The sequence below is a fragment of the Nesoenas mayeri genome (assembly GCF_963082525.1).
Source record: "Nesoenas mayeri genome assembly, chromosome: 2".
Lineage (NCBI taxonomy): Eukaryota > Metazoa > Chordata > Aves > Columbiformes > Columbidae > Nesoenas > Nesoenas mayeri.
The window spans coordinates 157,374,833-157,398,644 of record NC_137543.1 but is presented as its reverse complement, the minus strand read 5'-3'; the positions used below and the strand labels follow the sequence as shown (position 1 = coordinate 157,398,644).

Sequence of the window (23,812 nt, the reverse complement as noted above, 5' to 3'; positions counted from 1 at the left end):
CCCTTGTCCTATCACTGTTTGCCACCAAGAAGAGCCTGGCTCCATCCTTGTGGCACTCACCCTTTATATATTTATAAACATTAATAAGGTCACCCCTCAGTCTCCTCTTCTCCAAACTAAAGAGCCCCAGCCCCCTCAGCCTTTCCTCACACGGGAGATGCTCCACTCCCTTCAGCATCTTTGTTGCCCTGCGCTGGACTCTCTCCAGCAGTTCCCTGTCCTGCTGGAACTGAGGGGCCCACAACTGGACACAATATTCCAGGTGTGGTCTCACCAGGGCAGAGTAGAGGGGCAGGAGAACCTCTCTCAGTCTACTAACCACCGCCCTTGTAATACACCCCAGGATGCCATTGGCCTTCCTGGCCACAAGGGCACAGTGCTGGCTCATGGTCACCCTGTTGTCCACCAGGACCCCCCAGGTCCCTTTCCCCTACACTGCTCTCTAATATGTAATTTCCCAACCTATACTGGAACCTGGGGTTGTTCCTGCCCAGATGCAGGACTCTACACTCTAGTTGGTGGAAAATAAAAACCAGAGCTGGATGTTCCATGGAACAACTTCTTTTTCTCCTTGGATTATACAGGGAGTGATGCTCAGTGAATTCTTAACTCCAGCAACTCTGGTCATGATCTACACCGCGAAGTTTAACAAATAAGTAACAATCTGAGAATTAAGGGGAGAGGAAAAAACCATGAATGAATAAGCAGAAAAATCAAAGGCAGCCCTTTGACTTGTCACTCCACACAGATCCCTCATCAGCAATGAAGATCAAAAGCCAAGGCCACGGTCTCATAAGGACTGAGGAAAGGGTCAATATGTGGATGAACAGCATTCAGTATTTCCCTGCAAGCACCACTGACTTTTAACATAAAATGACCAGGAGCACAACCAGGACTTGCTAATATTTACTACATATACCAAAGCATACATGCTTCAATGCTGAGGGAAAAAAGTTATTTATATATATTTTTATATATATATTTATGTCATTACAAAGATCAAACAATGCAGACTAACTGGTTTTATGAATCAACAAACTAAAGATCAATATTTGCATACATTTCTAAACAGTTAAGTGCACCTGTATTCCAGCGCTCTGGAGCTGAACTCACAAGTAGTGGAACTGCTGCCACCTCCCAAGCTCCAGTAGGAGAAAATTCAGCCCAGCACGTTTCCTTTTGAAAAGGCTTCAGTTCAAAGCATCTTTGTTTGATACAACAACAAAAACAAGTATGCTAAGCTATGATTTGCCTAAGGCTCGTAGAACAGCGTTTCAAAAGATAAAGCTTCTCCAGGTCAAGAGCTGAATAGCTGTTCTTTAAGGTGTCTTCTAAAAGGAACAATGCCTTGAGTGTTCAAGTTGTTTAGGTCCCAAATGTATCTTACTTTTAACTTCTGCACAATATAAATGAAAATCATTCTTCATTCCATCAGAATGTAATTTGATTTTTTTTTTCAATCAATCACCCAGGGTGTTCAGCTATTCACGAGGAGTGATTTGAACCTTACAAGATTGGACCTTTAAAAAGAAAATCCTAAAACTGAATAGCACGTTTCCTATAATAAGCTGCAAATTTAAAGAGATAAGTTATTGTGCAGAGCTAAACAATTTGACAGTCTTTTAAAGACAATATGACCTGAAGTTAAACATACAGAAATGAAGAATAGGTCTATTATCTGAACATTATTTTGAGAAATGCATTTTAAACTACAATATACAGGTGCAATGTAAAAGATCAAGTGAATTGCGAAAAATCATAAATGACAAGAAAACAAGTTTTTCAGCTGGATCCAAATAACTACTGCATACATTATAATTATATTTTATTACTGGAATTAGAATTCTCATTATGTTAACAGAAGAAAGGAATGAACAAGACAAAATATAGCTTACAATGCCCAGAAATCTTTTGTCTTGTGAAGAGAACTATAACATCCTGTTTAGTTCTCTTATCTTTTTTCACAAATAATAATAATAATAATAATCTTACATGCTCTGAACAGTAGATAATATTTATTCAAGCTCTGTAAATATCTAGAGGTGTAACAGAACAGGCTCTCCCAAAGCTGTTTGAAAAACGCAATACATATTCAAACATTTTCCAACGAAGAAAATGCCCATTTTCTTTAGTTTAAATTGTTTTGGCTTTCAACCAAACACAGGAATTTCCATGTTCCAAAACTGAAGCAGCACAGCTTTCTCTGCTTGCTTCTAAGTAGAAAAGGCAGAGGTAACATTACCAGAAAAAAAAAAAAGCTTATAAATATTTGAATGAAATGCAAAATTACCATATTTATCAGAAAAAGTACCTCAAAGGTCTCACCATCTCTCTTGGAAATGCAGCACGTGGTGCAGTTCTGCGCGCTGCTGAGCGACTGAAGCGTCAGTATTGGGCCCACTAAGGAGCAAAGTGCAAATCTCCAAAGACTTATTGTTGCCAATAATACATGAAGAAATAAAATTCAGCTGTGAAAATACACGGCTAACAGAACAGGACCAGAAGACAGATGTAATCATCGCACAACTGCTGCAAAACAAGCATGGATTGCCTTGCAGTTTTTAGGGTCTCGAGTACAACTAGGAAATTTGATGTTGAAGAAGTTGTCCATTAGCTAAAATTGAGGTGTCTTGCTTTTTTCTATGAGCTTTGATGGAACAACGGAGGAGAAAAAATGAGCTGGTCTTAACACATGGGTGTCAACTATGGCTCTTTAATGCAAAAATTCCTTCGAGGGCCTTGTTATCTAACCTTTCGGCTCTGAAATGTATCTTCTTTTAGTTTCAGAGCAGGAATCAAAAATGCTATTTAGAAACAGCAGCACAGCTCCCAGGAAAATGCTTTCCTTTGTAATTGCCATTTAAAATTGCCATTTAAAAGCTGGATAACTGAGATGCCACACAACAGAAAAGAGAGACACTAGCCTTGTCATATTTTTGTCTTTGTTTTGACGAATAAGAGATATGGAAGGTTAATTTTCTTCTAACTGCGTTCAGGATTTTTTTGCGTGTTTTATGCTTTTTCTGTGGTCTATTTTAAAAAGATATTTCTATTGCAGATCTATACTCCACTTAGGTGAGAGGAAAAATAATCACAATATACATCTTGTTCACATCCTGCGCAACACAGAGCTCAACCAGCAAAATGAAAGAACAAGCATCAGAACTATGAAGTCAAGCTAAAGAATCCCCAAGTTTTTCATGTCTTTAAACAGACATTTCAACATTTCTCTGTATGTCATAAAGTAATCAGAAAAGGTACAATTTCATTTCAGAATATTTTCTATTTTGTAGAAATGGGAATCCTAATATGATGGGGATAAATAAGCACAGCTGACAGCAGTATCAAGAGCAGCAACAAATTAAAGGGAGTAACTCAGCTTAAAACCTAATATACTTGTTAAAGGCTGAAAATACATAGCAGAGACCTTGCCCTCCTTTTATGCAAGGTGAGAAAGGAAAGGAGAATGGCCTTGTTGAATTGTTACTATGAAAAGAGCCCCCACACTTACCATCACTGTAATCGATGGGTGCATAAGCTCCTAGGAAAAGCGAAGCCGCAAAACTACTAACCAAGGAGATTCTCTGAAAGAAAAAGTGTGACATAGTGAGTCCCATCAAGTATTCACTTCAGATAAAGTAAATAATTAAGTAATTGGAAGCAGCAAATGTTAATAGATGCTTCATGTTAGGCACAGAAAGCACAGAAATACAGCTACTAGGATTATTCAGTTCTATTTTGCTGCCTAAGTAATACAGCAGATATCAATCTAAAAGTAACCTCATGATAAAAGCTGTTAATAGCTTTGCATTCTGAAACATGCAAAATACACCTAGGATATTAGCATACTCTCTTATCATGAATTAATTCACAACACTGGTGTATCACAGAATCGCATTTCAAGGAAAAACACTAAAATTAAACAAAAAAGGTCTTATTGTTGACGGAAGGGGAAATGCACCGGGTTTTTAGCAGCTCTGGCAAGGCTCTGCCAGCACCTTTACATGAACTTCTACCTCACAGCTGAGATCCCAGACCTCGCAGGAGTTATTCCCAGGAGCTGGTAATGATCAGCTTTGCACTGAACTGCTACCTGCAGCTCTGCCTCAGGATGTGTTCTAACAATGCATTAAACCCAGCTGTAGGGCTTCTAGTACTGCCCCAAAAATGTCCCCGCCACACAACACAAAGCACTGATCTCACTAAAAACTCACCTCCAGTACAGATCTGTTAGAAAAACTAGCAAGTTAACCAGCTACCACCAGGATTTCCGCAGGATCAAGTATTATCCGTTCCCAAGAAGCTGGCGTAAAAGCTGACAGATTCCTCACTGTGTGCTCTGACTAATCCAGAAAGAAATATGATAGTCACCCAATAACTAGTTGAAATCAAACCTCTACTGTAGAGTAAGCCAGCAGCGAGAGGTTTTTTATTAATGATCACAAAACCACTGCTTCATGCAGCATTCAAAGATGAGCTATAGCCAGAGCTCTAAGAGGTGGTTACAATGGCCAGGAAACTTAATGATGCACCTGCACTTCATGTGTCTCTCCCCAAGAATATATCACATTGTGCTTAGATAACAAAGGCCTACCTTCTGCAGTGCCCCAGTGGGCACCAGTTGCCTGAAATGGAAGGAAAAAGGATGAAGTTACGCTGTGAATCAGCCAGTTTAGCAAGCTGACCTAGAGAAGGAAAAACATCCACCTTCCACACAACATTGAGATTGCCAGGCTACTAAGAGCTTCTTCAGAGTTCCCAAAATCAAGTCAGGCACAGAGGTATTCTGTCATTGGAATCATAGAATAGATTAGAATCATTTCGGTTGGAAGAGACCCTCGAGATCATCAAGTCCAACCATAACCAGACTCTAGCACTAAACCATGTTCCTAGGAACTTCATCTCTGCATCTTTTAAACCCCTCCAGGGATAGTGACTCCACCACTGCCCTGGGCAGCCTGTTCCAACACCTGACAACCCTTCCCATGAAGAATTGTTTCCTAATATCCAATCTAAACTTCGCTTGGCAAAACCTGAGGCCAATTCTTCTCGTCCTAGTGCTTGTTACTTGGGAAAAGAGACTAATCCCCTCCATGATCTAAGCTCCTTTCAGGCAGTTGCAAAGAGTGAGAAAGTCTTCCCTCAGCTCCTGTTCTCCAGGCTGAACACCCCAGGTCCCTCAACTGCTTCTCATCACACTTGTGCTCCAGCCCCTCACCAGCTTCATCGCCTCCTCTGCACTCTCTCCAGTACCTCAATGTCCTTCTTATGATGAGGGGCCCAAATCTGACCCCATGATTCAAGGTGGGGCCTCACCAGTGCTGAGTACAGTGGCACCATCATTTCTCTAGTCCTGCTGGCCACACTATTCCTGATAGAAGTCAGGATGCTGCTGGCCTTCTTGACCACCTGGGCACACACCAGCTTATATTCAGTCACTGTCAGTCAGCGTCCTCAGATCCCTTTCCCCAGGGACTTTCCAGACACTCTTCCCCAAGCCTGTAGTGCTGCCTGGGGTTGTTGTGATCCAAGCACAGGACCTGGCACTTGGCCTTGCTGAACCTCATGCAGTTGGCCTCAGCCCAACAACCCAGCTGGTCCAGATCCCTCTGTAGAGCCTTCCTGCCCTCCAGCAGATCAACACTCCCACCCAATTTGGTGTCACCTGCAAACTTACTGAGGATGCACTTGATCCCCTCATCCAGATCACTAATTAAGAGATTAAACAGAACTTGACCAAATACTGAGCCCTGGGGACACCATTGGTGACTGGCCACCAACTGAATTTGGCTCTGTTCACCACAACTCTTTGGGCCTGGCCCTCCAGCCAGTTCTTTATCCATCACAGATACACCCATCCAGGCCATGAGCTGCAGCTGCTCCAGGAGAATGCTGTGGGATATGGTGTCAAAGGCCTTACTGAAGTACACAACATCCACAGCCTTTCCCTCATCTGCTAGGTGAGTCACCTTGTCATAGAAGGAGATCAGGCTGGTCAAACAGGTCCTGCCTTTATTAAAACCATGGTGACTGGGTCTGATCATATGGTTCTCTTGTAGGCACCGTGTGATGCTACTCAAGATCAACTGCTCCATGACCTTGCCCAGACCGAGGTTAGACTGACAGGTCTGTAGTTCCTAGGATCACCCTTCTGGCCCTTCTTGTAGATGGGTGCTTGAACACAACTTCTTGTATATTGTGAAACACTGGAACAGGCTGCCCAGGGCAGTGGTGGAGTCACCATCTCCAGAGGGGTTTAAAAGATTCATAGATGAGGTTCCTGGGGACATGGTTTAGTGCTAGACTTAGGTTATGGTTGGACTTGATGACCTTAATGGTCTCTTCCAAACAAAATGATTCTATGATTCTTTATTGGTAAAAGGTGCCATCAGTGCAACCAGCCCTCAAAGCCTGAGCTTGGTCTGACATTCTCCATTTCACAGACCCACTTCCGATCCACTAATCCATTTTTCTCCAAATTTAGTCTTAAGCTTATGATCAGATTGTATTTGTGTTCTGTTTCACCCCATCACTTACTATCATAAAGGCTGTAGAACACTTACTTAGAAAGAAGAAATGGGAAAAAAGCAGCATTGTCCCACAAAATACAACTTCACAACTCATTTCCCTAAGAATTCAGATTTTAAAAACCATCAAAAAATTACGATCAATGCTATCAAGAATTGCAGTAATACAAAAACACCAGCAGCCTGACTTCACTGGTCTGGATGTCTGGCAGATTCTAATCACAGGACAGGAGCCCTTTCCTCATTTAGATCATATTTCCACTGAGTTTTCACCTTGCTTCAAACCATGGCATTTCAGTCACAGCCAGATGCAGACTCAACAAACTGAAACAATAACAGAACCGCAAGCTGATTTCTGCAAATTAAAAACCTCAAAGAAACCAGCTACACAATGTAATTCATCTGTAATAATAGAATCAAAGTAGCTCCTCAAGGGAAAAACTATGAAAAAAAGTATAGAATTGATTGCAGTTTTTTCCTATGCATATCTGCAAGAATGCCAGCTTGGTATGGCAGAGCAAACATTTCCACATGCAAATGACCAGTTTTAAGTGTGAGAATTTCAACTGTGTGCTTAACTACTCACTTGCATTAGAACTGCTGTACATACAATTTATTACCGCCCAAATTAAAGTCTCTTTTTAAAAGCTTTTTCCACAAAGGTGAGATCCAGTGGACCCCATCGTGTTAAGTGTAACATTCAAGACAGAACTGAACAGATGCTCCATTTTATCTGCCCAATGACTAATAATTTAACAAAATAAAAATAATTAAATTCTCGGTTTTAAGATTAAAATCAAACAAAATCAAAATACTCTTTAGCAAAGAAAGTCTCACATCCCCACAAAATTAATTTCAAAAGATTTTTCAACTGCGTTTTCCAATAAGTGTATTGAAGTTGAGCCAACCTCAGTTTGCAGGTAGACCTCAGGATTCTGGCTGTAAATCTTTGCTATCTGGTTTCCTGTAAAACGCTGAGAAAGAAATGCAAATGCTTAGAAACACAAACCTTAAATGGAGTCAATAATCATTAACTCTGTGTAATGAGTTCAGTACATTGCACTTTGGATATTTAATTTGCCTGATGCATGATGAAAGTCAGTGCACAGCAGGCAACCTGCACTGAACAGGCTATAACGTGTAGTCTCATTATGAGAATTTTGCTCACCTTTTGAAAAAAAAAAAGCATGTGAAAAAGCATTACTATCCATAATTTACCTTTCAGAAATGACAATTCAATGGCATGAATCACACTCACTCTGTTCACAGGAACCAGCGCAATTCAAATGTCGTTTTCAAATCCTTGAAAGGATTTAGGCTACCCAACCTATGGACCTCTGTGAGGCAGATGAATTGGGAGTAAAGCAAGAAGTTTCATATTCAAAAAAAGCAGTTGTAAGAATAATTATTTTTCATCCAGGTATTATATAAAAATACTGAAAACTTCTACCACTGAAAGCTTAACCTTTAGCAAGTTAAAAATAAACTGTTAGTGGTACACAAAGTCTGACTTTAACACTGGCTACAAACCTTGCATGATGATTCAAAAACAGAATCAGCAATTTGGGATGTTAGAGCCTTATTCTGTTGAACAAACAGCAAGAGAGGCCAGGTGCTGAGGTGCCTGGAAGGCAGCCCCGCTCCCACTGCACAGCTCTTTACAGTTACATGAGAGATAAGTTCCAGGAAGAAGAGATGAGTGACAGAATAATCTCTAATAGCATCCAAATTCCTAAAACCCTCTTCTCTTAGGCCAGCAGCTGCTTGTTAGCCTTCAAAGAACATTAAAAGGACAATCTTTTAATTGCAGAAGTAACCTAGAGCAGTGATCCACAAACATATGGGTCATAACTCAAAGACGGAGATTCAGGTTGGACATGAGGAAGAAATTTTTGACACTGAGGGTGGTGAAACTCTGGCCCAGGTTGCCCAGAGAGGTGGTAGATGAACCATCCCTGGAGACATCCCAGGCCAGGCTGGACGGGGCTCTGAGCAACCTGAGCTGGTGAAGATGTCCCTGCTCATGGCAGAGGTTTGGACTAGATGAGCTTTGAAGGTCCCTTCCAACCCAAACTGTTCTCTGATTATATGATGACCTCAGGTAAACCTGTAGCACAAACTGGATTGTCATCCCACTGGAAATGGGGCTGCACAGGAGCTCCCAGGGTAGAACCAGGCCCTGACACCACAAGCAAGGTCACCATAAACTACTTCAGAACACTGGCCAAATGCAATAGCTCAGCCCAGCTGCTTCCTACAACAACATTTTCAGTGTTTGTCTAATTTCACTTTAAACTTTCCATCTTTCTTTGTGAAACTACTGCAAAAGCAAAGTTTCATTGAAGTTTCTTCAAAAACTCTCTCTTTCATAGTTAATGGCTGATAGTTTTCTGCTGTGGTACCACTGCAAAGGCATAATTGCTTCTCTCAGGAGACCACTGAGGACTTTATTTCCACCTGCTCCTCACCTCATAGGCTCGAGAACCAGTGATGCTGGCCAGGCGCTGTGCTCCCCCCACAGCTTTCTCCAGGGTGCTGCACTGGGAAGCGGTGCTAGAATCCATCCAGATGGGGCTGTTACTGACAGAAAAACAAGCCTGCAATGAACAATATCTGTCATTAGTAAGTCTGACCTCTACGAAGTCCCTGCTGGAGTCATAGCAACACAGCAGCCCTATGTATCAGCTCACAGTTCAGGTCTCTGACGTGTCTTCTAGTCTCTCAATAATTACAGGAAAGCAGATACTGGGCAGCATGTTGGTCAGTGGTGAAAAGCACAACCCAAACTTCACATCAGAGGGACACAGGCTTTTTCTACTCGCTCTTGATATAAACTGCAGCACAATGTGTATTTCACATACCGTGCAGCACGATATCTCAAGTCCGCTCCTTTGGCAGCCAAAGCCCCAGGCACTTTTACACAAGTTCAGCCCCACTTTTCACAACTCCTCTCTTAAAAAAAAAATCCCATTATATTTCCACAGCTCTAACAGATTTCTCTTCAATGACTGCCATAACCACTTGGAAACACAACTGAGGCTTAGTACATCAGCAGAGAGTATTTTAACTCTATTTCCATGAGTTTTGCACAGATATTTCCAAAACTAATCATTTAACAGATCAGTTACACAAATGTCTTGCTTTAAACATACAACTGCCCTTTCTGATCATGAAGTAAGGAAGGTAAAGGTCTTCAAGAGGAAAACTGATTCCTCCCTACTTTTATTGTTCAATAAAAGTCAGTGTTTAAAAATTACCAACCACACACACACAAAAAAAGGCTGAGGTGCAACAATGTCCTTGTTAGGAGTTTACGTTCACACAGCAGAGATTAGTGTAAACTGGTCTTTTTTTAAACAAAAATATTTTCTAATTAAATCACAAGCACTGCAAGGAAAGTCAGGTGCAATACTATTTTCCACCACAATCTTTTAAAATAGAAATATATTTTTAAAAGTAAAATATTTACAGGTGGTTACATTTTGTGAAAGTAAAACAGGCTGTTACTCTGACACGGAAAGATTCTGGGACCCCCACTGGCACCTGTAAGCTTTTAAAGCAGCAAATACTGTTACTCGGGAGAAAAGGAAATGTCAAAAGCCCTGGAGCTGAAGGAATAACCAATACATTTCACTTTACGCTACAGGGGTGTGAAACTGGGCCAAACAAGGAAAGGTTTGCAAGGAGAAAAGCCATGCGTAAGGATGAGAAAAAGGACAGTGTTGCTCCCCCTTCAGAGCTCTTTTATGCACGTTACCTTTAGTGACTGATGTAAAGGCAGTTCGGATGATGCATTCTTCAAAATTTGGATGCTTCCTTTTTTCCAGTACACACTCCCATGTTGCTGTAGAAAGCACAGAAAGTTGGAGATCCCCTCCCAAGCCATGAAGTTCACATCCTGATCTGAATTTCTAATTCTAAGGTTAGGCAGAGAACTCTCTCCAAACCAGGACCAAAAAAATGCACCTTTTCAAATCGAGTGCCCTATTAAAAGGCTCTTTAAAGATTAAGCAAAGCATATACTAAACTGGAAAATGTAAGAGTCAAGAGACGATTTTGAACTACTGCATCTTCTAGGGGGAACTATTATTCTACTGCTAATGGCATCAGATACATCTTTGAGGGCTCTCTGAGCTGTAGCCAGGTCTTCACAGCCAAGACTACTCTGTGCTATTTCAGTACAGCCCCCAGATTCCTCAGCTCCATGCCTGCTCCAGTCACCACTAACAAACTGTAATCCTGACAAAGTTATTTAAGCTCCATCTCTCGGGTGGCTTCCTCAAGCCAGGCACCTCCAGTTCTGCACCCACACGAGCCCCTGGGCAAACTGCAAAACACCATCCAGTGACCCACACATAGTTCTGATGACACCAAGTGCACACAGAATCCCCTGGGCACAGGGTTCTTGACCACAGTGTCATCCAGACTGTATTTTACATCTCTCTGCCCTTTCTGCAGACAATCGAGAAGTTGTTTATCCCTTCTTTGGGACAAATTCTGGCACACTAATGCACCTCCGTAGTGATTTGCAGCATAAAGATATGGCTCTTCAAACAGAAAAAGGGGAGAGACAATATGGGTTGGAACGGGGCAATAAATGAAATCTGTTCTACCTGAAAGAATCTGAGTATCGCACCAAGTTGATACACCCATGTTGTTGGAGGACAGGTAAAATAAAGGGAATACATGCAGTCTGAAAATGTTCTTCTTTCACTTGAGCAAGCTGGGGTTACTTGGCAGTCCCTAACTTGTGTTCCACCAAAGAATTCATAACGGAGCCTTGACACTGGCTGTGATTTTTCAGACATTTTGCACAGACTTTCAACTGAAGTCAATGAAACAGAGATCACAGCAAACGTTTTGATTAATTAGTCCCAGATATATCAAGAAAAATAAGGAAAAACTTCTTTGCTTCGAGGTGCCAGAGCCCTGGACCAGGCTGCCCAGAGAGGTTGTGGAGTCTCCTTCTCTGGAGACATTCAAACCCACCTGGACACATTACTGTGTGATCTGCTCTGGTGAACCTGCTTTAGCAGGTGGGTTGGACCAAATGATCTCCAGAGGTTCCTTCCAACCCCAACCACTCTTTGAACCATTCTGGGAACCTAAACCTGATGTGTTGGAATTAGCTATCACTTTCGTGCTGTCCTCACCCTGAACATCATTACTAGAGTACAAGGAGACTGACTAACTGATTAAACGTTCGCATGGGTTGTATAAATCTCAGTAAAAAGGCACTGTTGTGCACTACAGGCTAAATCATGGCAGCATCTTTGCCATTTCAGCATCGAAGACTATCATAATTTGTTTTTTGTTGTTCTTAGGCAGATGTCTACTCCAGGCAACAAAAACTGTGCTCAACAGGATGTTACTTTGCCTTTAGCAAACCGTGCTCCTCCCTGCTTTTTCTACTCCATTTCCACAAGCACCTGGATACGCTGAAATTCTAAATGACCACGGTCATTTCAGAATCCGTATGACCAGAGAATTCAAACAAGGGGAACCAACTAGTTACGCACTATACTGGTCTAAACAACTGCACTGTAAACCTCACCCTCCACTCCCACTACGTTCTAGCAACTGCTCTGGGTATTTCAGGTTTTAAGCTCCCCTGAGCAATGCATCTTCTAATGGACAAGTATATAGAAGCTTTGATCTTACTTGCTATCATTATGGTTTTCTCCAATACAATTATTTAAATGACATTTATCACTATACCTTATACTCTATTGAAGAACTAACTAACAAACTAACCTGGCCAGCACCAGACAAAGCTCTGACTTGAGAGAAGTCAAAGCCCGAAGACTTCATCTTTTGCAAAATCATATCCAGAGCCTACGAGAACAAACAGAATCAAGAATGACTTTAACGAGCTATCAAATTATGCATACACACAATCCTTGGAATTAAACAGTAAATTTATGTCATCACTGATAAGAGTTCATTGGCAGATAATGAAAAATTAGCTAATGACTATGGACTTCTCAAGAAGCTGCATAAATTAATTTACTAAGGAAGAGGCCATAAAAGAAAAGTTGAATCAAATGGAAAAAAAGAGTCTTTAAATAAGCTGAATCACAAAGATTCATTATTTGAAAGCCAAGTAAAGGGTTAAAGAATCACAATTCATTAAAAAGCCACTTTCAAGAGTGCCAGGAACAAAGCAGGATTATATCTTTCTGTTCTTACTTTTGGAAATGTATGAAATCTTAAGATTTAAGATTTTAGGTATCCTCAATACCACTGACCCCAGTGCCAGCTGAAAACTCTTGGTCTTTTTAATATAAGGTTAATTCAAGTGAATTTTAGCTCTTTAAGCAATCAAGTTAATTTTGTTCGTGCCACTTTTAACTGAAGTTTAAAACCAAAACTTAATCTTTCATCTTTACATAGTCTCATTCACATGAGGATTTCCCAGACTACCTTGGCACATGGACTTCAAAATTTCCCAAGATGCATTATATAATTTAATATTATTATATATTAATTTAATAATTACTACTGTTGGTGTTCAACCAAATTTATCAACTTCTGTCAGCTGCTGTGGATCATCAGCTGGGGGTTCTCTCAACTTTCAAATATCTTAACTATTCAAATCACACTTGTAAGACAAATTTACATAGTACTATGTGAAAGCAAGTGTTGCAGAACCTGCACAGAAGCAAGGAAGGCCTTCTATTTAAAAGAACAGAAAAGAATGTTGTATGTCAAAACAAACACCAAAGTGACTGGAAAGCACTGAATAAATTGCTCTTTAACCACTTAGCACCTGAGACATCAATTGGTTAGCAAAGCTTACAGCACAAGTAACATGGATGCTACAAAACAACAGATTTAAGCCAGGCAAAGTGACAGCTGCTCGTTTGACATCTGAAACAAGAAAATGAGGAAAAAAAGAACAGCCTTTTTCAAATGAGGGAAAGTCAGGAAGGGATTAACTACACATACAATGCTATGATAGTAAAGAGTGAAGAAACAAATGAAAAACGTCTCAAAGTGTTGATAACATAAATATTTGCATACCAAAGACACAAAGTAACACTTAAAGGAAACAGAAACAGAACACAAACAAAAGGACTTTGTTCATTTCAGTGATGAGTTTCACTATTGCTTGGAACACATTTCCATTTCAATAACAGCAAGGAAGAACTTGAACTTTTATATATAAAGTTTGTTCATACCTTAACCCACATGAGCACAGGAGAAGTGACTGTCAGTCTGTCACTGTGAATATAGACTCCACCTTGAGTCCTACAAAAAAGGGTATTTTCTCTTGGTAAATTAAGCATTTTTTTCCCCATCAAGTAAAGTTCTTCAAGTTTATTAGTAACCAAAGTGAGTTTGCAATGCTTTTACGTTAAGAGCAAGGACACCATCAGTTTTTGAAAGCTGAAAAAGCAAAAGCCAGCTCCTAGGAAGTAATATTAAGAGATGTTTGACCCAATTGCAAAGTAAATAATGTGCTAGGACAGGCTCTAATACACTCCAATGATAATTGGTTCCATGTAATACATAGTTATTTCTAAACTTCTTAACTGTCACCATTAGTGGCTTGAATCTAGAAAATGAAATTTAATTTTTGCTGTTAAATCATTAAGTAAATGAGTGTACTTCACTGAAACTTGTGACCACAGGGGATGCCATTTTTAAATTCTAGTTGATTAACTGAAGTGAACAAATACCGTCATCCTACAACCTATTGTGATATTTGGAACCACTTTTATATAAATTCTCCTTATGCAATTTGCTTGCTGTTCTCATAGCAGCCCACCCTGATGCAAAGGTGGCACCCACTTCTGTGGCCCCAAAAGAAACAGTTATGTCCACAAGTCTAAAGTCCGAAAGGAAAAATAAAAGCTCATTTATACATAATATTTGGGGATAGATTTTTTGTTTTATTATTTCCTCTTGGGAGTTCTTGTCATATATACATACTAAGGAAGGCAAGAGCACCAACTACCCTTCCCAAGTACAAAACATGAACATGGCATGAACTTTTCCCTGTCTCCACAATATATCAATGAGACCAAAAACAGCAATAGCCACCCTGCCCCAATCACCAAAGTTTCAAATGATATTATCCAAGTAAAACACAAAAAGTCTTACTTAAATTCCGGAAGGTCTTTATCAAAATGAACATTATCCTCATAAATGACTCTCAGCTGTTCATCAATAGCAATGACTTTCAGCTAGAAGATACAAAACAGGATGTTAATAAAAAACTAACAATAATTAAATAACGCTGATAACTCACTTCGAATGATTTAATTCTCATAGACAAAACGGGAAGGAAGATCACCCCAATCCATACACCTTGCTGAAAGTACAGGCAAAATTTTACATTAAACAAGTTATTACGTTAATTTCAAGCATGCCACCCATTCAGCAACATGCCTATTTGTTTGTTTGCATTTCTCCCCTCATTTCCTTTTTCTCTCCTTAATCGCACAAGATCCAGATGCAGGCACATGCTAAAGAACAGCAATTTACCAGGTTTGTAGATTGCATCATGGTAACCAATTTTCCCAGTTTCTCCAAAGAATACACTACCTTAAAGATGCCATATGTTGGGGGGGGGAGTTTTAAACCTCTACTTATTTTTTCCCCCTCAATCTTACCAAGGAACATAGCAGGCCCTTAGGATACCTTGAGTATCTTCCCTGCTCCCCAAATGGTAAATCAAACCGCCAGTCTGGCAAAGCTCAGAGCGCATTACACAAGTGTATTCTGAGCTTCTGCAACATACAGAAAGCAACATCGCAAACAGGTAACTCAAAGCTGAGCTTTATTGTAAGGCCATACTAGAAAAGGATCACAAACTTTACTCCTCTAGCTTCACTCAAGTTGACTTACTACAGAAGAAAAACATTAGAAGCGTAGAAGAAGCTTGAGAATGTTGTGCACATTTTGCACACATTTCAACAGCAAACTGCTGCTAAAGGAACAGACAAAAAAAACTGCAAAGACCAAGTCATCTCAAAGAGTTGTATTCAAAAAACAAGGCCAACTCTGTTTTAGCCAGACTAACATAAAGCCATTATTTATGCACTAGAACAACTTATTACTGATCTGATGCCCTGTACTCGCGTAAAAATGGCTCTGACCCACTGCAGCTTAATCGGGTCTCTGCTTGCAGCAAGCTCCCTTAAAAAAAACACTTGATCAGCCTAACCTGGATGTGTCTTTTCCTGCTCCAGCACAGCCATACTGAAGCGATTTATTCTCATATACCTATTCTAAACATATTCAGGCCTACACACAACTTGGGCCAAGTTTCTGTTTGCAGTGTAATAATACCCGGCTGTGCCAACAAATTAAGATTTCAACCTGAGCGCCCAGTTTCACAACCCTTGGTTCACACGAGGACATTAGACAAGCTAGATTCAGGTGCAAATCCCAGCTCCCAGCCTGCCCGATGCCGCAGACAGAGTTGTATCCACGCCACAGCAGCCCTTTCCACAATATAATGCACCCCTGGCAGCATGGGGAAGCAGGACACATGGGCACATGCAGCCTACAGCTTCACACAAGAGATGAACAAAGGAATGAAGGATGTGCTTTTGCAGGCAAAGGGAAGGAGGCATGTGAACAGCCAGGCACTGTGGCCCACAGAAGCCTTAGAATCATCAAATGTCCTGAGCTGGAATGGATCATGGAGTCCAACTCCTGTCCCTGCACAGGACAACCCCACAGCTGACACTGGGGGATTGGACTACATGATCTTTTGAGGTCCCTTCCAATCCCAAACATACTGTGATACTGTGACATCATGTGTCTGAGGACGCTGTCCAGTCTCTTCTGGCTGATATGGGGCCGTGACACCTCCCTGGGGAGCCTGTTCAGTGTCCAGCACCTCTGGGTGAAGAACCTTTTCCTCATGTCCAACCTAAACCTCCCCTGGCACATCTTCCTGCCATTCCCTCAGGTTCTGTCGTTGGTCACTAAAGAGAAGAGCTCAGTCCTGCCCCTCCTGCTCCCCTTGTGAGGAGCTGGAGCCGCCATGAGCTCTCCCCTCAGTCTCCTCTTCTCCAGGCTGAACAAACCAAGTGACTTTAGCTGCTCCTCATGCGGCTTCCCCTCCAAACCCTTCACCAACTTCGCACCTTCTTCTGGACACTCTCCAGTAGCTTAATCTCCTTTTTCTCCGGTGTCCGCAGCCCCGCACACAGTGAATGCTCCAGGTGCAGAGCAGAGCGGGACAGTCCCCTCCCTGCCCGGCTGGCCGTGCTGTGCTGGCTGCACCAGGACACGGGCGGCCCTTACAACACATGAAGCACCAGGAACTGCTTATCAGGCTGCAGGCGTGTGAGCCCTCAGCGCCCAGCTGTGCCTGAAGAAAGCCCGCAAACTAACCCGCCGCTGGGCAGAGAAGAGGCGCGGCAGCCGCTGCACGGAGCGGGAAGGCCCGTTCGGCTCCCGTTCCGCGGGCAGCGCGGCGGCAGCTCCGCGGGCAGCGGGGCGGCCCGGCCCTGGTCCCCTCGCAGCTCCCGAGGCCCGCGGGGTGTAACCGCCCGCACCCTCCGCGCTGCAGAGCCCTGGCACGGGTAGTCCCAGCCCCGGGAAGGCGCCAGGCCGAGCGCAGCCGCCGTCGGCTGAGGGAGGGGAGCGGAGGGGCGGGGGGAGGCGGCCGCGGTACCTGCTGCGTGCTGAAGTCCCAGCCCAGGTAGCGGGGAGCGGCCATGGCGCGGCGGGGCCCGGCCGGCCCTTGGCCCCGCGGAAGGGGTGGCGGTGGTTCGCAGGCCCGGCCTCCCCGGGCAGAGAGCGAGAGCGGCGGAGTTAATGAGTGTTCGGTGCAGAAGAGACCGACCCGCCATCCCGGAGGGGCTTGTGGGCAGGGAGAGGCTCCGGGAGGAGATCTGACGGTGAACATCAGTTCTGTGCTAAGGGATGGTGAGGAAACACAGAATCACAGACTATTAGGGATTAGAAGGGGCCTGAAAAGCTCACACAGTCCAGTCCCCCCATGGAGCAGGAACACCCAGATGAGGTTACACAGGAAGGTGTCCAGGCGGGTTGGAATGTCTGCACAGAAGGAGACTCCACAACCCCCCTGGGCAGCCTGGGCCAGGCTCTGCCACCCTCACTGAGAAGTTTCTTCTCATATTCAAGTGGAACCCCCTGTGTTCCAGTTTGAACCCATTGTCCCTTGTCGTACCATTGGTTGTCACTGAGAAGAGCCTGGCTCCATCCTCCTGACACTCACCCTTTACATATTTATAAACATTACTGAGGTCACCCCTCAGTCTCCTCTTGTCCAGCTCCAGAGCCCCAGCTCCCTCAGCCTTTCCTCATAAGGGAGATGCTCCACACCCTTCAGCATCTTGGTGGCTGCGCTGGACTCTCTCCAGCAGTTCCCTGTTCTCCACAGCAGCTGTACACGGACCACGAGTGAAGAAAACAAAACCAAAGAGCAACTTCAAACCACAGTCCAAAGAAATTCACAAAATTGTAATATACTATTAATGTGCATCAGTCCTGTTGTGGTATTCACATAATCACAGAGTGGTTGGGGTTGAAGGGACCTCTGGAGATCATCCAGTCCAACCCACCTGCTAAAGCAGGTTCACCAGAGCAGATCACACAGGAAGGTGTCCAGGTGGGTTTGAATGTCTGCAGAGAAGGAGACTCCACAACCCCCCTGGGCAGCCTGGGCCAGGCTCTGCCACCCTCACTGTGAAGAAATTTCCTCTCAAATTTAAATGGCACTATTGCTCCCTGACTTTACACAAACAATTCCATGGAATTCTATTTAAAAAAATAATAATTAAAAAAAAAAAAGCAGGACCATTACTCTGGCTGTAGTTTTGGTTTCTGGTTTGCCATTGCTGGGGTTTTTTTTGTTTGTTTGAGAAGGTTTGGGGATGTTTCAGGGTTTTGAGTTACCTGCCATAGCATGTGACGAGCAAAGTGGAATTGCTCAGGCAAACGAAGGCTCATCTAAAACACACTTTCTCTCTGCAATCAAGGCACAGCCTTAATGAAGTCAAATAGGTTTTTCATACCCAGGATCTTAAGCTGTTTTAACAGTACAAATACTTAATTTGAAACACCCTTTAGACTATAAAATGTTACTAGATTTTGGCATATACTGAATATTTTGAATACATTTTAAGTATTCCCAGTGATTTCTCAAAGCCTTAACTCCTGTAGGTTAACACTTTTAAGAATTCTAGTTATTGAAGCAAAGAAAAACCTTTAAAACATTAACCCTAAAAACTCTCAACCTACAATGCAAACATTCTAATATACTGAATTTTAAACCAATCTTACTCTTATCATACCATCTGTGAATATTCTGTATTGAGAGCAGCTACATTAGAAATGTGATCACAAAAAAACTTTAAATAAGACAAGGTTTAATTTACAGTTATCTGAAAAATATTTACAATGTGAGAATGCCTTCAAAGGCGTAGTGATGCTGGCCTGCATTTTAAAGTCTAATCTTGCAAATTTAGCTGATTAGTTTGCAATCAGAAACATCCCAGTGAAGCAAGATCATTCAAAAATAAAGGTATGTAGAATTGTCACCAAGTTTGTAGTTTGTTTTCTTTAAATCAGGTGGCCACCAGGTAGTGGTGGAGTTTCCCCATCCCTGAGGAGCTCATGCAGGATGGACAAAGTTCTCAACCCAAGAAACGGCTGTGAAAGGAAATAAAGATACCAAAAGCTGTTTCCTCAGTGTAGCTCTTACCAGTCAACCAAGACCCAAACAACAGGCAGAGGCTGTTTTTCCATTAACAGGGAATGTGGCTGGTGGGCCAGGGAGCAGAGGCTTGTTCTGCCCCTTCACTTGCTGCACATTCCCTGTAAACAAGAGGCTGAGACCTGAACTGTTGCAATTTTCAACATATAACTACTGGCAAAAAGAAACTGAAATCAGTTCTGAAGAAAGCAATAAGAATGATAAACGGCTTCGGAAAAAGAGACATTAGTGGGGTTTAATTTTCTTTTTCCAAAGGAGGCATTGGCTAGTAGAAAGGAAACAACAGTTCATAAATAAATAAAGCAATCTTATCAGGATGCAAGAATCAATTATATTCTTCAGTAATCAGATTGGAAGACTAATCCTGAATAGCAAGAAATACTTTGCTTTAAATAGCACCGCAAAATTGGGGCTGGAATGACCACCCTGGTGTTATCAGATCTCTCTAAATTAGAAACAAGGGGGACAAGATAATAGGGTAAAGAATCCACTAAGGGAATATTAATGTTGCTACTTTCACTCTTCATGTTTTTCTAGAGAAAACAGGGAAATTTGGAGAATCATTGCCTTACCCAGTCACTCTGTTGCCCATCCTTCCATCAAGGCAGCGTTCTCTCAAATTGAGTTTTGTATGGAAAATGTGCATTGCTGATGTTCTTTTTGCATTAAAGTTTATGTTGGCAGATATTACCATAACCTCCAAAACTGCGTCTTGAAAGCAAACAAGGTTTAGCTGTGCCGTGATCAGTGAAGCCGCAGTCATGTGCTAGTGATGCTTTAGCACTGACAAATCCAGAATTTCCAGAGGGGATGGACAAAATGCCGTTTATAATTGAAATGTCACCACTGCAGATTAACAGCTTGAGGCAGAGCACAGATTAATCACTCAGGACACATGGAACAGGGTAAAAGGAAAAGCGAGTTTGTTCCCTTTTCCTATTAACTAGTTTCTGACCTGATGGAGAAGCAATACTTCCATGCTCTCCTAGGCTCGTGGCTGTTTTGATAAGTTATAACTAGTATGACAATTAATGTGCCTTATTTCTTGCTCCACAGTCAAGTTAACTTCAACTGCAAATTCATTTCAATTCATTGAAAAACATACCTTATTTTAACTGTATTCCATATTCCTACATACTGAGGTTTTCCACTTTTTATTCTCACTTTGAGTACCAAAATCTGCCTCTAAGTTGCAATGTGATATAAATTTAGATTTAACTGCATTTTTCAGCTTTACACAGGTGAACTCCTTCAAAACCAGTGACAGCCTAACTACTGTGCTTCATTATCATCACATCATCTTAGACCTGCCAATAAGCTAGAGAACAAATAGACCAGAACTTTGATATAATTTAGGATGAGTATATCGACAGCAGTCCAGCTATCCTGATTTACACTGGCTACATAATTAATGGGATGTGAAAATACACCTTATTTCAGAGGAAACAACAGAAGTCCATGGGCAACTACAAATCTCCCAATCCTTTTGCTTCCAGCAGCAGATTTTGGGCATCTAACTAGTTACCTGAAGTAGCAGAGCAGCCAAATATTTCTAAGCCCCAAACAGGTATTTCACATTCATACAGCAGCACAGGTGGGCACAGCAGAAAAAACAGGGCAGGTAAAAGTCACTGCACACACAGACATCAGTTATACACATGAAATAAAGCCGCGGCAGCCCATGTCAGACCTTGCACTGTTACGCCCACTGGCACAATTACCCTTTTCCCAGTAAGAAATCTTGTGGGCCTTTAATTAGCCGCAGAAACATTAAACATACTAAGCTGGGTCAGAGCAAAGCCAACCTATTTGCCAAGTAACCTGACAGTCACGTGCAGCGCTGCTAATTAGGTGGGAGATGTTTACAATGTTAAGCTCCAAGTAACACAACAACAACACATAATCTTAAAAAAAATATCTCAGCTTGAGCACTAGACCTGAAAAGATACCTACTGAAAAGATATCTGAACAATGGCACTGCTCTAAAGGTCATTTCTACTTAGCATTGCAGGTACTCTTATCACTAAATCTCCAGCAATGTTTAACCAAGTACCACAGTACCATAAATTAAAAGATAAAGCTGTTGTTCTTTTAATTGAGATGGCATTACAACACCAAAATATTTTCCTTGCCCTAAATATGCACTTACCTGTTGAAGTTGCGGCTGCATGTGATTTTGTGGTAACTGTTGTGTTTGTCCAAACCTCCAAATGCTAAGGAGTCTCATTATTCTCGCTGTAAGAACAAGTACTTGATGTTTAAAAGCAATGGATCAAGGTGGCCGTTATCCGCTGTAATTTTACTGATTGTACTGATCATGGATGAAAGGAGGTATCAAGATCCAGCAAAACCCTCTGTGTGAGTTCCACAAGAGCATAGCAATTATTCCACATACTTATTGGTTGATTTAATTATTGACATGTTCATATCCAAAATCCCCAGTGTGGTGCTGCGTTAACCAATTAAGGCCCTTTACAGAGACCTCATGAAGAATTGTCACAGGATTCCATATCAAAGCATATACACAAACAATGGGTACAATAAAAGAATTTAAATGATGGCTCAACTACACAATCTCAATTATACTGTCAGTTCCACAGGTATTGGTCAATTTGAAGCTTTTATTTAATCATGTACATAAAATTCTCCAATTTCACTTCTATTGAATTCAGCAGAACATGTGTTGACTTCAGTGGGTACTGACTCAGGCACTGTGGAATTGTATCTGCTTTTACATACTCTAGTTTTACAGATGTAATTTCATTGACTCAATTAGGCTACTAGTGATTCTGAAGTGCAGTACAAATTCCTCATGAGATCTCTGCATGGAAGCGAAGTGAAGGATGTTTCTGAATAGCAAATTATTTTTAGGATACTTTCCTCCCCTGCACAGATTTCAAGTCCATATTCATTCTCACAATACTAATAGTACTTAACCATCCTTTTTGGAGGACTATCTTAACTATAGTCATTTGCAAGGCTTATTAGAGTTAACTTACACGTCCAGCAGATTTCCTTGAAGATGAATACTGAAGTGGTTTGTGTCCTAATGCTCAAAGGCAAATATCTCAGAAGCAAGATGTTGTCATCTAGATAAAACTTTTCATTAACAACAGATTAACCAGTTCTTTCATGCTGTACTTGATTCTTATCAAACTCCACTTACAGATAAGTACATTTTATTGATTAAAAACAATCAAAGATAAACTCATTCCTACTCAAACAATGCCTGAAGTGGAAACTAATAAGGGCCAAGCCTTGTGCTTTTCAGCACCATCCTGCAAGGATCAAAGATCATTTTGCACTCAAGAATGAATCAAAATCACGTAGCTTACAGGTGGGAAAATCGAGGTGGAAAATTTATATAGCTTATCCAATTTGGTTTAGACCCTGCTTGAAACTCTCACAGAGTTTCTATATCTATACTATGTCTGTTGGGAAAACAAATCCAGAGCTGTAGCCATCATAGCTCTATGGCTATGAAACAGTTGGAGAAGTAGCTGTTATAGGAAAGATACTAAGATAGCAGTACCAGAAATGTGGACTCTGCTTATCAATAACTGGAATTATGGCATCTGTAGAATCAAGAAAGCATCAATGAATTTCCAAAATCCTCAAGAAGACTATTCAAGGCCAGTTCCCTCACACCTTTTTCTTATGGATAGTTTCGTGAGGTCAAAATGGAAGAAACCAACCACCTAGTTTGTCATGCTAAGTTACAAAACCCGAGAACTAAGAAGGAAGCAAGGGAAATGGTAAGAGAATATGGCAGGGTTCATTTCAGATCTCTAACTGGTAAACAACTTCAGTTTCTTCTTAGACTTGCCTCTGCACAGTGTCACTTCTGCAAGGGAATCTCAGAAGTTCTCAGTGGGCAAGGACAGCAGAACCACAAAAGGAACAACTCCTGACCCAAAGCTTTGGATGCTGAATGTTTACACAGAGGGAGTAATAACGCAGGCAAGCAACAGACTGAGCAGCCCTCTAACAGAGCAAATTCCAGCATTTTAGTTCACTTTCCACAGCAAGTAACACCCCAAAGGAAGGTCAATGCTCAGCACCAGAGTCAAGACAGAACAGAGGTTTTTAAATGCTGCATGTGCCAGGCACAAAAACCACACACAGAATGTCTGCCTCCTTTAACTCCTCAGGACCAACATAATTCAATTTGACTTAGGTGAATCCAGTGATTTCAGTGTGACGGGACTTACCATCCCCAAAATAAAACACAATGCGGTTCTGCAAAGGGAACTGGATATCACCAAGTTCTCAACACGTGCAAAGCCAGGTACGTGAGTATTAAAGGTGAACCTCAGGGATTTAAGGAATAGAAATCTGGAAAGCCATTTTACAGCCTGTACTAACCAGGCAACCTTCTCTGGCCAGCTAATAAAATAACATTCTTGATTAATTTTTGATACACAGACTATTGCTATATACCTGTATGCTCTCACATGACTTAATTATAGTTACATAAAGACCCCAAGGGACAAAAGGGGGAAATAAAGTGTTAATACTATCAAGGAAAAGGGAAGGTAGACTACACATGACCCAAGCTCACCAAACCTTCAGGGGGACTTGA

At 41.7% G+C, this 23,812-nt stretch overlaps 1 protein-coding gene across 1 annotated transcript in view; it reads right to left on the bottom strand.

Annotated features, from left to right (window-relative positions):
• Positions 1 to 17,208, bottom strand: part of XYLB (xylulokinase) — a gene marked incomplete at its 5' end in the record, with an annotated part of 86,373 nt that extends 69,165 nt beyond the window's left edge. The window contains 8 exons of the mRNA XM_080338707.1: positions 3,512 to 3,584; positions 7,436 to 7,501; positions 8,996 to 9,124; positions 10,285 to 10,371; positions 12,282 to 12,362; positions 13,709 to 13,778; positions 14,634 to 14,716; positions 17,164 to 17,208. Coding sequence (XP_080194833.1) covers positions 3,512 to 3,584; positions 7,436 to 7,501; positions 8,996 to 9,124; positions 10,285 to 10,371; positions 12,282 to 12,362; positions 13,709 to 13,778; positions 14,634 to 14,716; positions 17,164 to 17,208 — 634 coding nt within the window. The remainder of the gene's footprint in view (positions 1 to 3,511; positions 3,585 to 7,435; positions 7,502 to 8,995; positions 9,125 to 10,284; positions 10,372 to 12,281; positions 12,363 to 13,708; positions 13,779 to 14,633; positions 14,717 to 17,163) is intronic.
• Positions 17,209 to 23,812: the final 6,604 nt, after the last annotated feature.